This window comes from Accipiter gentilis, chromosome 27 (genome assembly GCF_929443795.1).
Source record: "Accipiter gentilis chromosome 27, bAccGen1.1, whole genome shotgun sequence".
In the NCBI taxonomy this organism is placed as follows: domain Eukaryota; kingdom Metazoa; phylum Chordata; class Aves; order Accipitriformes; family Accipitridae; genus Astur; species Astur gentilis.
Genome location: NC_064906.1, coordinates 17627858 through 17641332, shown reverse-complemented (window position 1 = coordinate 17641332; position 13475 = coordinate 17627858). Strand labels below are relative to the sequence as shown.

Here is a 13475-nt window from a genome sequence, read left to right as displayed (position 1 = left end):
GTCCCTTCCTACTTCAGATATTCTATGAATGCAATTCAAACTACTTAGCAACCCAAGGACAAAAAAAAAATCTGCCCCTTTCCTTACAGCAGATTCATTGCTATTGCCAACTCAAATCACAGATTTTCAAAGCAAGTAATGTCTTTTCAGCCTGCTTTTTCACACTTATCAGCTCCACAAGCTGCATACGTCCTTCCTGACATTTAGAAATTACACTGGTTTTGCCTATCTGAGCCCAAATTAGATAAGTTAAATAACCAAGTTCAAGCATACATAATTTTAGCAAACCCACTGTAAATATTAAAAAAAATAAAATAGAAGTTACATAAGTGATTATTTCATACTAATAAAACAGGTTTAGAAAAGGAAGGTTTACCTAGATCTTACTCTGTATCTGCAAAAATCAGATACCTCAACATGTAAAATGCATAGAAATAACTAGATACGAAATAAAGATGTGGTGAAAAGTTGACATACTGTCAATAAATATAAATTCTTCTGTTTTGATTAGTTTTTGTACTCAGGAAAGTGAGATTTTCTTTAAAACTTTCCAGTTAGTTCCATATCTATGTGGGGCACGCTGTGGGAGAGCTACATTAGGCCCTAACACATTGCTACAGAAATACTGATACTGAAATTTTAATTAGGGAAATGGACAATGAAAGCTATTAAGAAAAGATGTAGAGCCTCCATCTTTTGATAGTCCAACTGCTGCGGCAGTAGTTTGTAAAATGGCCAGCGAGCAGGTATGTGCACAGCAGCCCACTGTCATTACTGTCTACAGGGTCTTGCCAGGTTTTCGTACCTCCAAAGGAAAGATCAAGCCTCTAGCTCTTACCCTGGAGTTTCATGGGAGTACTCATCTTGAGGCACAGTCTGACCTTGTGCTCACGTGAGCCCTTACGCAGCTAAGACCCGCATAAAAGCTAAAGTCTCATTAAAGTCAGACTGTTCCTTCTATTCCCATCAAATCATATTTGCTTGTGATGAAAAGCGCCAGACGTGTTCTGCCACATGTAAACTCGTGCAAAAATAGGAAGTATGCCAAAACCATTAGTCATTCCTTGTCCTTCAGCCTTACTACCAGTCTCTCCACGCTTCTATCCCAAACTGTTTGAGGTCACCTCAAACCTCGCTGTGTAGCATCCAAGCAGACTGCTTTGCCAGTTCATTATAGACGTGGAGTCAGAGTTGAAGCAGAGGATGCCAATTCATGGAGGTTATGCATGTACACAGCTCCGTGAAGCACTGAAACAACCATAATATTTAAATGTGTTTCCACTTCTATCATAAATCTAAGGCTCTGTATGAAGTTATACTTCGTATAAAATACTAGAACTCTCACAATGGATATCTCTGAAAATAAGTGATTGTAGACCCTTTTGTAACTCTGTGAAATACACGTTTCCTTCTCCTAAAGCTATTACCAAGTACTTCTCTTTGGGGAAATATTTGAAGATGTTTTTTAAAAAAAAAAAAAAAAAAAGAAAAGAAAAGCGGGGGAAGTACACCTGCTACACATCTTTCTGTCAAACCAAGAAGTCACAAAATGCAATTTAAATGCTGATAAAAGTTATGAAGTTTGTTTACAATCTTTAATTCTGCTTCTAGAATATGGCATGGTGCAAACTTCCAGTGGGCACTGAAGGGATCAGAAAGACCAGACAGAAGGTCTATTCCCTAAAAGGTGAATAATTTCCTTCTTTATAAACGTCTGATGCACTGGATGGATGGGTAAGTAAGAAGACAGACAAAAAAACAGGGAGACCTGTTTCTTCCCTTAAACTTATAGCAGTCATTTACTTGCAGATAACTGGAGTATCACCAATGACACAGATTTCTAACCTGGATAATCATGAAGACAGCTGTGTGTCAGTCCTCCTTACCCACTAACTCCTCTTCACAGCTGGGCTAAGACTTCCCAGGATCACCTCCCTAAATAGCATAAGGCATCTGTGGAAACAGCGACAGGACATAGGCTACTGACAAGAAGCATGGTACTTTTCTGAGGAAGACTAGACATAAAACACAGTAAGAACACCATCCACAGTTTGGCAAAAGAAGATATACATATTTAAGGGATTTGGTGATGTACACCATGCTCCAGTCATTCTCTTAATCCCTACATTGAAGACTGGAAATGTCAGTGCCAAACACAGCTTTGACAACTTTTAACCCAATGTGGGGGTTCCTCAGATTAGGGAGGCCACAAGTGTTTATTTTCTTGCTATCCAAGTATTGCAGAACCAATCAAGAAGGACAAGGCCACAGAGGGATTTCAATTTTTTCTCATCAATATGTTCTTTTTCAAAACCAGAGTATTTCCCTTGTAATAATAGAATTCTGAAGAAAGCATCACCCTGTATCCAATGACATTATCAAATCAGCTAGGCTTTTTTGGGGAGGAATCAATTAGCATTTAGGAGTATCTCACATATACATAAAAATAGTTATTTGATTCCAGCAAAGAAAAAAATGACTTTCTGAAAGTCTGTCCTCTCCACTTATCTTTCTCTTTCCTATCCTACTTATTATTAATGTCATTTCAGGCCTAGCTTATTATTTGTAGCAGCGTAGCAGTCAGACACTACAGTCAAAAAAAAGGGTACCTTTGCGATAGGCACTGTCACAAGTATAAGCAGCTGATTTCCCTTTCAACTAACTTATAAAATTTAGATATAAAACATTCTAGATAAGACGGAGAGAGCGAGCAGAGGGTGATAACATGGTTAACGTAACAAGCAATGGTCACAAGTGACTTTCGTTCTGCATGGAAAGAACATATTCAAGAAAGTTAATTAATGCCTTATGGTCTTTGTCAGTCCTATCTTCCTAACTAATAATCAGAGTTGAATTTCCAAAGGACACCATACTCTAAACATGCACTTTCTAAACTCTGTGCCTCTGTATTAGGACATCCTGCAGCAGGTAATTCTCAAAATAAAAGCAGAAACTAAGAATAATTTGATTTGGAGAAAGAAGTGTCTGCCGCCTTTTCCAAAGGAGACCTTTTCCTCTAATTTGTGTTGGTACCTGTTAATTAGAAAAATCCAAAACCTATTTGAAATGCCATAATCACTTAAAAGTTACTTTGAAGAAAGTTATTTTGTAGTAACTTCATGTAACAGGGATCAATCCTGCTTTTCAACATTAAAAAAACCAAAACAAACCATATGAAAACCAAAATGCCTTCCATGACAAGTTACTACACTCAAATGTTAAGACTTACCAAGTATTATACAAAGTTAAACACCACCGAGGTAAAGCCTTTTCATTTCTCTAATAGTCTTTTTCTTCTCATATTTCTTCATAACTAGTAATTTCTAAACACTTGTACCTTCTTTGTTTGTCAACTTGAATCTCATATTCCTGCTTTTCCCACTCTGAAGAGCAACTCTCAGACAAACTCTGTGCTAAACTCAACCCTCAGTTGAAATAGGTTGTTTTGCTGCTTCTTGAGGCCTTTTATTTCCACCCCTTTGATTAGAAATACTTAATTAGTGCTAATTAAGTACTTGGAAGCTTGGGTGAAATTTTTAATAGAAGTGAACGTTTCTGCTAATACTTCAACAAGAGAAAAATACAATGACAAAACCACCATACAGCACACTGACAAGTAAACTGAAAAAGGAAAAAAAAAAAGTACTTTTTTACCCTAATTGAGAACTTGGGTACAGCTGAAGACTGAAGCAGTTCGTACTTTGCAGCAGACATAGCCTTAAGCAGCTGTGCCTCTGCTCTGAATTTGCTGTAGAGCCTGAACTTTAAACATGTCTGACTCCATATAAGTGGGAAGCAGCTCTATGGGTGTTGCACATTTGCCTTGGTATTATTATTGTTGTCTTTAACATACCTCTGTGCTCCGGTCCAGCCAGCCTATCCTAAATCCAGCACTGTATTAAAGAAGAAAAGAGGAGCCAAAATGGGTTTCTATCCTACTTCAGTACCTTTCAATTATTAGGTTAGCCCTTTAGTGGGTAATCAGGTAAATGCCTGAAACTAAAATAGTAAATACAAGGCCATAAACTAAAGCAACCCTGAGGCTACTTTAAATAGCTGTGATCTCTGGGAAGGAACTGCACTCAGTTCCCTACAAATTAGCACAAAGGAGAAGGAATTTGCTCTAATGATTTCTTCACTTCACCTGGTTGCTGAATATAAAACTCATTATCCAGGCTTCAGCCATCTGCTTCAGCCAATCTTAAAACTAAATTTTACAGTCATGGTGGACCAAAGCAGATCTTCCTTATTGGGTGCTCTCCACTATATATTTCATCAGACGATGAGTAGGCTATCCAACTTGAGTGAAATAATTTATAGGAAATAAAGCTACTATATGCACTTTTAAAGTTCACTTCATTCTGAATTTCTCTTCCCCGCCCCCCTCCCCCCCCCCCCCCCCCGAACTCTAGTCCAGTAACTTTAAGTGAACAAATCCTTAAAGACATCAATGAAAATATATATTACTACACAATCTTTCTTTTGAAACAGGGATAAAGTGTTTGCAATGGAACATTCGGATTCATTTTCAATCTAATTCATATACTTTAAGCACAGGTTTGAAGAATGCCGAGCCTAAGAAAAATTAATTTACAAACTTCAGTCTGTGAATAACAATGCAAACCCAGCAAAGCTAGTTAATCTTTTTACGCCCTGTGCAGCAATGAGTATAGAAAGGAGGTCCATCACACACGTTACCAGATCCTACGTTACAGAGTCCTCAAGCATACCTCATTAGATAAAACTTTGGCACAATTAAAATTTTAATTCCATTGAAATGGAATTTTAATGCAAGTTGGGAAGTGAATGAGCAACCTTATCTAAGCGCATTTGACTGCTCCATGTAGCTATGTGTCATACACTTCCTATTACGCAAAGAACAGAAATTGTCCACAAGAACTCAGTTTTTCGTAATATTCTGTGGCTCATAAATACATTTTGACACTTTCCATTTCTGTGATATTTAGCTTTGTAATATTTTTGGTGACAAAAAAAATCTAGTGTATTTCCTCTTTAGCTCATCTTTTTCCACAGTAACTACATTTTAGCAGTGGTTTGATGAAACTAAAGATACTGCTCTTCTTATTGATCCCTATCTTTCCTTACAAATAATCTCAATTATATTTCCATGTCTTTGTAAGTTAACACCAGCGGCCCATATTCACCTTTAACATGAACAGGATGTACAGGCATACAACACAGAAAAACAGACTACTTCATACTACTACACAGCTGCTTAAAAACGTATTTACATGTCACCAAAATTACTGGCTTTTTCATAAAAAGAGAAGAATTGATTTAATCTATTGGGAGGACATCCTATGGCTTGTTGGAACTTCTATATTCTGTATGTTTTACGCTTGTTTTTCCTATGTATGGAGAATTTACATTACTGTATTCTCCCCTCCCCTTGTTTAAATAACTTGATATCTCACTCATAAAGTAGCCATTTCTTTCAAGAAGGTTGTTGAAACTCTACTATTATAAAGAAAGACATTCATCACCTCTTTTCCATTGGAAAAAAACAACCCCAAAACAACCCACGTTAATGCTTGATTATGCAAGTTTAGTTTTGGAAAGTACCAGAGCAAGTAAACCTTGATAAATATATATTAAAAAAAAATTAGGGAGAACTGTCCGTTACTGAAGGGCAGGTTTTATACTGCTGTGTCGGTATCCGGATCTTAAGTTCAGAAACTGCACTTGGAGTTGTGCTGTCTGCTCCAGAAGTACCAAACAGCATTATAATGTTTTCCCAAATTTGCTTTTTGGGAGCAATTTGGAAGGCAATTTTGTTATTTGATAAGGTGTCCATCACTAAATTCGCCTAAACACACATACACACAGACACCCCTCCCAAACACACACACACGCACACACATTGATTTTACAAAAGTCTCCTTTTCTTTAAGCAAGTAGTCACAACACTGAAAATATTCTCCTATGTGTTCAGTGATTATTCTTAAATGATTTGTCACCACTCTGCCACTCAAAGGAGATGGTTATTTCATTCTCCTGAGAAGCTAACTATGTTCAAAAGCAGCTAGATGAGGATGGTGGTGTGATATAAATTCCAATAGAAAAACGCATCGTCCATCCGTATAGCCGTCCATCCTGAGAAACTTCCACTGACAAATTCTTGCTATCTTCCATCGGTCATGGGGTTCCCATCAATAAATAGAAGGTCAGTGCAACAATGAGGAGTAAGCAGAATGGAGAAGAGAAGGTTTGATAGGCAGCCGATGGCATGAAAATATCTTCATACTTGTAAATACTGACAACACGCTCTGATACGGGTGGTGAGTCTATATCATGACGAGTTATAGAACCTTTAACAGGTAAGGGCAAAAAGAAATAACGTCAGATGCATTTTTTCTATAAGTCTACCAAAGAAACAGGTAGACAGCTGAGGAATTTTCAAACCTACAGGAGCATGCAATATTACACTGTCAGTGAGTAAGGTGATTTCTCTGCTTTCTGAAATTAAACTTCCAAATAAGACAAATGAAATTCAAGTAAACAATAAACATCCTTCAAAGGAAATCAGAACTTCTAGTTATGAAGTTCTTCTAAATTCAGCTTTGGGGAGTGGGAGTAAAAATGATGTAGCCGAGAAAACACAACATGTAGGACTCTGTTATTTAGCTTGTCTTCCTTTTTATCTGTTTTTAAGCCTCACGCTGCCAGAATTTTAGTTCATTAGAAAAAAAGGGGGCTCTAGTAAGACTAATGTAATTGAAAGACATTTATCCATTTTGGCACCTCAGTTCTGTCAGTAACACAGAAATCAACTTACCCTGAATTGCTGGACCCCAAGCAAACAGATAGTACCAACTCAAGTGCAGATCTACGATGGTTTCCTCTCGGGGAACATATACAGGACGCTTGAATCGACATGTTACACGATTGTTTTCAAAAACCCCTTCTTCATCTCTAGCAGGATTTCTCTGGATTTCTTTAGCCCACTGACCGACATTATAGAAGTGCTGTATTCGGACTCTTCCGTTATCATCATGAACACAAGCCATGACATCATCTCCTCCCTATACCGTAAAAGCATATTGGTAGAAGGAAAACAAAAGTGTCACAAAGCATTTCCTCATTTAGGTATATAATTTTAATTATTAAAAACTAATCAAGACCTCAGGCTCTCATTCCTTCTTTCAAAGTTATATATACACAAATACTTGTTTCCCTAACCATGTGTCTTCAATCAGATTGAAAAGCACAAAGTGGATAGTAATATTTACTTACCCTTATTAACTCTGAATTCTTTTGGATCTTTCCAAGAGTTATTTTACCTAACAGATATAACATGTTTGTAAGACATGGTATCACCCTGACATCACATAATTAATTGATCAGTGGAAGGCTGTTTTCTTTTGTAATTTGTGAAGTTCTGGGACCCTGCTTTATAAAAACTGGCAGTCTTGAATCCCTGATGTGTACAAAACCTACTGCATCAAATCATGGACAGAAAACCTATATAATTTAGTAAAATAGAAGAGATGAATCTACTAAATATGGGAAAATAATAGCATAAATTGCAGTCTGCCTTTTCTAATCTCTTCTCACGTTCACTTAAGGGAACACCACTTCTTATATCTCTTAAGAGAAAATGAAAACTGTTCAGCGTGTAGTAAGAGAATACAGAACACCATAAGATACAAGAAAAAAAGTAATCAGTATGTGCTTCTTCACACAGCATAAAAAGCTGCCGAGCATTCCAATCAAGCAAAGAAACAACGGACAGAAGGAAGAAGTGTGAGACAACTGTTTGTAGAGGTCATTTGTAGAAATATTAAAGCAGCTACTAGAACTATTCCTCAAGGTCACTGCCAAAGTGGTAGAGCACTGCATCACTCAGGGATTAGCATTAATTTTAGGGGTACTATCTCATAGAAGCTTTAGTATCAAGAACCATTAAAACGCTGTGCAAATTGGATGAATGGCATTTTACTGAACACCACTGCCACAGGTGGTATGAAACACAGAGCCATATTACATACAGGCCCCACTTCTCCAATACTAATCTTTCTGATATGTCGTGCTGATGATAGACATGATGCTTGCTAGCACGATCATCTCTCAGTTCTTTATTATAGGGAAAGGAGAGAAAAAGGGTGCATTTCAGCTCTCCGGGAACATTGCTGTGTGGATTTGTAAAAGATGTGCCAGAAGTGTGGGAAAAAGGGGACAACTAGGTAAAAACACATGCTTGAACAGTTTCTGCACCTCGGTGCTGCTGCAGGCAACCTTTCCAGCTTCTGTCTTGAGCCTATCCTTGCTCTCCATTTTCCAAGTTTAACTTTTATACATCTGAGCACAAATCCCTCATTCTTAAGTACAAAGGGGCAAAAATAAAGCTGTTTTCTCATAGAAAAAAATTTAAAGGAAAGAAAAAAACATTCCGAATCTCAATTAACAGAATGACATTACCAAATCCTGCCTAGGCACAAAAGCCTGCAAGTGGAAAAGCATGTTATTTGAGACAAAGAAATAGGTCACAGGAGTTTAAAAAAATAAAATCTATTGAGGACACAAAATAGTTTTTTTCTCCTGAACTTCTGTATCTATCCAGGCCACACCATTTTGATTAGGGGCTCCAAAGCACAGCCTGCTTCTCACAGCTAAGCTGTTTTGACCCAGAGCCATTTTACCATTAGAGTCTGCACATCCCAGGACACCAAAACATCCTGGAAGTTAAGAAAAAGGATGAAGTCAGCAGGAGAACAAGAGAGGAAGACAGATGCTAGCTGGTTTAGTCCAGCTGACTGATGGGCATTAGATTACCTTCACAGCAAATTTGGAAGCAAATCCATTTACTTTACACTTACTTTATTCTTCTTACCAGAAGCTGAGACTTAACATGCTGCTTGGTGTGCCTGGGATGAAAGGTAACGCCTGCTTTCCAAGTGGCTGATGAATTGCAGGCAGTGGGACCCTGGGACCTACTTGCCAGTATATCAGAGTTACAAACCGGTACCATGATCTTTGATAGCTTGGGGCCAAATACTTAAATAGTGCTGAGCTGCTTTGAAAACACCGCTGAGTACATGCATTTCCAGGCATCTAAACTCTGCCCAAAATTTGGCTGTAAAACTGTTCCTCACAACATTGAAAAGATGAACTGTTTCTTGTGATGTGAGCTGTTCTTTAGGACACAAAGACTTCTACCTTTATTGTGTTTATTTACAGTGTCATATTAAAACATATATGGTAATGACTGAAAAGCACCTGCCCTCACATTTTCTTTCTATTTCTCATTTTGGGTCTGATAAAAACACTGTTACGTCAGCGTGAGTCTTCCCGTTCATTTTTGTGGGTCCCAGCCCAGGACGTCTAGATTCTGTATTTTTTCAGACTACTGCTTAGAGCTGTACAAGAAAGAGTCCTGTCCTCTGGCTTGTGATTAGGACATAGGCTCCGTATTGTTTTATATGCTCAGGCGTGTTTCTGTATGCAAACACCTACATTATGAACTGCATTTTAATCCTAAACATTTTACCAAGGACCACGGACAAAACATCTTTGCATAAGTCGTCTGTTGCTCAGGTTTTTTAAACTTCGCACAGTACATGCTCCTGTTTTGCTTACTGAAACACAATGGAAAGTGAAGCTTTTGAATGAGAAAGTAAGTACAGGGATAAGCATAAAACCAAACCCAATAAAATCCAGGAGAGATAGAAGAAGAAATTTTAACAAGACTGCTTGCTAGGGTATGTATGTTTAAATTAGCAGGAGTCATTTTGTCACACGTTTGTGGCTTCCCTGGAACAGCACACACGTATGAAAGAAAAAAAAAAGATTTCCAAAGTTTAACCATGAAAGCCATATTTATATCACTGGAAGTCAGCTGATTTACTGAAGAATAAAATTATTTGCTATTTAGTTTCTGATGTGCCTTTTGGCCAAGTAACACTGACATAAAGCACAACAGGACATTTCCAGGTGAATTGGCTCATCCCTGAGGGCAAAAAGCTGGTAACTTTCAGACATTCAGAGCTGAACCGAAATACTGTTTTAATGCTCAGAGAGGAAGGTAAAGGACACATTAGGAAGGATGAGGCAGTTTTTCTGGGAGGCAGCGGGCCTGGCTTCTGCCTCCAACGTGGCTACCGAATGGTGCTGTGTTTTCAGCAAGTCATTTTCTCCTTATATGCTCTGTTTCTGACAGAACAAATATAAATGATTTATATCCTAGCCTGTAAAAGTGCGCACACTGTCAACATGAAGAACTGTACATGTCTTACCATTTTCTTGTCTGAGGAAAATCCCACTGCCACCCAGCCATCAGTATCGGCACTCAACTCAAATTCAACATCAGCTCCTATTCTACGGTAACTTAGAAAGTAGTCACAAGTCTCTGCATTGCATCCAGGTTTGCCGTACCTAAATGGAATTGGAATACATGTAACTTTTCCTCACAGTTTCCTGCTATGGAACTTCATTACGTTTCTGCAAGAAAAAAACTAAAAGAATGCATTTTGGTATAATGGCAGTAAAACATAATATAATATGCTATACACAAAGTACCACTAATTAAGTGTTAGCAATTATTACTCTTTCAGTGTAAGAATGTATAGCATTTAAACAGTACGGCAAGCAATTAATTACACACAGTGTTACTCTGTTGACCTTCCTAGCCCTGCTTTTCCAAAAGTGCTTCATGAAAATACAAGAATCATGAAATAGCTGTAGGTCCAGAACTATGATGTATATCCTTAAATAATCTAGTTTCCTCAAATAGTATAGTCCATAACTACAAAGTATGTTCTTAAATAATGAACATTTATTACAATGAATATAGTCTCCAGTATAATCAGTCAGCATTTGCAAACAGAAAGGTATCTGCGCTCTTATCTCAGACTGACCTGAAGCATCCCTTGGTTTTTCCACAGTCATCCACTCTTATTTTTGCGAATGGATCCACAGGAGGAGCAGTAGGGAAAGGGTAACCTGTATGATCAGAATAAATCATTACTAAATAAAATACAAGGAATAAAAAGCAGTAATACTAAAGAGAAAGGGTTCCAATAGCATTTACTTTGTCTGCTGATAACCGAGCTGTTCAGATGAGGGACTACTTTGTCACGTGCACAATCCCTTGCTCAGATGGTCCTGGATCCAGATATCAAAGTAACACCGATAACTGAAAACAAAAATTTTCTCAGGTTTCCTACATTTGTCAAGAAGGGAGAAGGATGCCAGCGGATGGCTTTGCTACACTGAGGGCAAAAGTTAACTTAAGGCAGCAGGAACATGGAGTAGTGCAGTCAACTAACAATTAGGGATCTCCGCTCACTGCACTCTTTGTGCTCATTCTTAGTCCCCTCAGGAAGTTCGTAAGGGAACTAAATCTGACTCCTTCGCCATAAATGACAGTATTAAGTATAAATGCAGGGCACCAGGTTTGGAGCTGTAGGAGTGGATACCGAAAGGCCCTTATAATACACCCTCCATTAAGAAGTAAAATAAAACACACATGGCAATAAAAGGTAAGAGAGTATCAAAACAGGGAATTGCCTGCAGGTATGACCTGCAATCACTTGTAAAGGAAGACCCAGAAGAGCCGGACAATGAAAGTCATGATTCCGAGCAATCCCCTGTCTGCTGTACGATAGTGCACCAAAGAGAAAGTGCAAACATTTGCAAACAGTCCTTTTCTGTCTCGGCTTGTAGAAGTTCGTGTCTGTTGCATGACCACAGGTATTTTAATAGGATGTTCTTTTACTTAGCCTGCTGAAACCCAAAGTGCTAGTTGTGAAACTAGGAAGACCTCTGAAAGTGCTTCATTGAATAGGAAACAAACACTCCAGCTAGTTACAGCATCTGCAAACAGACATTTAACCTACACAACTTTAGCGTTTGGGAGCCCCGATTCGCTTCCCCAGGTTTCTGACAATGCCAACAGAGAGAGAAAGTATGCTGTAAACTGCAAATTACAGCCCCCATTGACCGTATCGGGGGGCCTGGGTAAATTACCCAGCATGAATGTATTTAGTTGGCAAAATTTCACAGCACCCTGTGGCAGAGCATCACTGAAAGACCGGTGGCGGGACATCCCATCTTCTCACTTCTTCCTTTTTTTTCTTGAATGCATCAAACAACCGGTCGTCAATGCAGCCTAGCCACAAAATTGGAGTTCTAACATTCTGCCGTTCGTAGATTCAAAATAAAACCCCCAAACAACCAAACAAACCCACCCCAAACCCCACGACCGCTACGTTTCTCACCACTCAGGACATCACAGGGCATTTCGACACCCCCCCCCCCCCCCCGCCCCCCAAACCCAGCACTCCTTTTAACTCAGCACCCCGGCAAGCTTTTCCCCAGCGGCTTTGCACCATCGCAAGGCGACCCACCGTCCGCCGGGACGAAGCCCGGACCCCCGGACCCCTCCCGGGCCGCCTTCCCCCCTTCCCCCTGCCTCCCGGCGTGGGCTGCCCGGGCCCCCCGCCCGGTTTGAAGACTCCCGGAGAGGGTTACCGCTCCGCCGCAGCCCTGCGGGAGAACCCGGCCGTCGGGCAGGGCAGCCGGGGCTCCCCTCCGCTCCCGGCCCCCTGAGGTGGAGGAGGAGGAAGAGGAGGAGGCCAGGCCCGCGGAAAATGGCGGCGGGCGCTGGCCTTCGTGCTGAACAACGCCGCCTCCACAGCCCGCCCGGCCCTCCCTTCCCTCCGCGGCGGACTCCGCTCCCCGCCGGCTTCCCCCCCCCCCCCCCCCGTTGACCGCACCCTCCTCGGAGAGGTAGCGCAGGTCGTAAAACTCGCTGGCGAAGGTGCCGTACGAAGAATCGTGGTGAGGCCGAGCCGCTTCTTCGCCGTGCTCCCCGCCGCCCGCCGCTTCCCTCCTCCCGCCGCCTTCCTCCGCCGGGCTGGCGGCGGAGCCCGCCAGCAGCACCAGCACCAGCAGCCGCCGCCTCCAAGCGCCGCGGCTCCGCACCGACATGGCGGCCGGGCGGCCGGGCGGGCGGCGGCCGAACGCGCCTTCCTACGCGGTCGCCCGCGGGCTCCTGCGCCGCCGCGGCCGGCGGCGGAGCGAGGGGAGGCGGCCCCGGGGAGGGCGGGCGGTGCGCGGAGGGACCGCGGGGGTGGGCGAGGGGACGGCGTGTGGGAGCGGGTTTTGGGCGGGAAAAGGTGAGGGGAGGCGGCGGCGGCGGCCCCCAGCCCTGTCACCGGTAAAAAACCCCTGTCAGCGCTGAGCCCTCCCCGGCCTCGATTCGCCAAAACCTCTCAGCGTGTGGGCTTCGAGAGGACGTGATTAATCCTGCTCGCTAATTGCCGGGCAAGCTCACCCCTCGTATATATATAATTTTTTTTATTTTTTTTCTATTTTCGATGACTTTCTGAGGTGGGACTGAAGGCACCACGCGACTTAGCCCTCGTCTCAGGTAAAAAAAAACCAAACCAACCCACGCCGGCGAGCGCTGGCTGTCGGATTGCGTGTTCTTTGTATTGTACGCCATGTAATGGCAG

General features: G+C 41.3%; 1 protein-coding gene across 1 annotated transcript; it reads right to left on the bottom strand.

Moving 5' to 3' along the window:
• Positions 1 to 2954: 2954 nt before the first annotated feature.
• FRRS1L (ferric chelate reductase 1 like) lies at positions 2955 to 13039 on the bottom strand. Its single transcript, XM_049830434.1, has 5 exons — positions 12735 to 13039; positions 10875 to 10959; positions 10254 to 10392; positions 6797 to 7043; positions 2955 to 6329 (listed from the first exon to the last, which is right to left on the bottom strand). The coding sequence occupies exons 1-5, from the start codon at positions 12946 to 12948 to the stop codon at positions 6157 to 6159; spliced, it is 858 nt and encodes a 285-aa protein (XP_049686391.1). The 5' UTR covers positions 12949 to 13039; the 3' UTR covers positions 2955 to 6156.
• Between the last annotated feature and the right edge of the window lie 436 nt (positions 13040 to 13475).

What these genes read in the sequence shown, in the direction of transcription:
- FRRS1L (XM_049830434.1), bottom strand. Translation starts at nt 12,948, where the DNA reads ATGTCGGTGCGGAGCCGCGGCGCTTGGAGGCGGCGGCTGCTGGTGCTG. An exon ending in TTTCCTCAGACAAGAAAATG is followed by an intron (nt 7,044 to 10,253) that starts GTAAGACATGTA and finishes TTTACGGTATAG; the next exon opens with GGAGGAGATGATGTCATGGC. An exon ending in TTGGGGTCCAGCAATTCAGG is followed by an intron (nt 6,330 to 6,796) that starts GTAAGTTGATTT and finishes TACCTGTTAAAG; the next exon opens with GTTCTATAACTCGTCATGAT.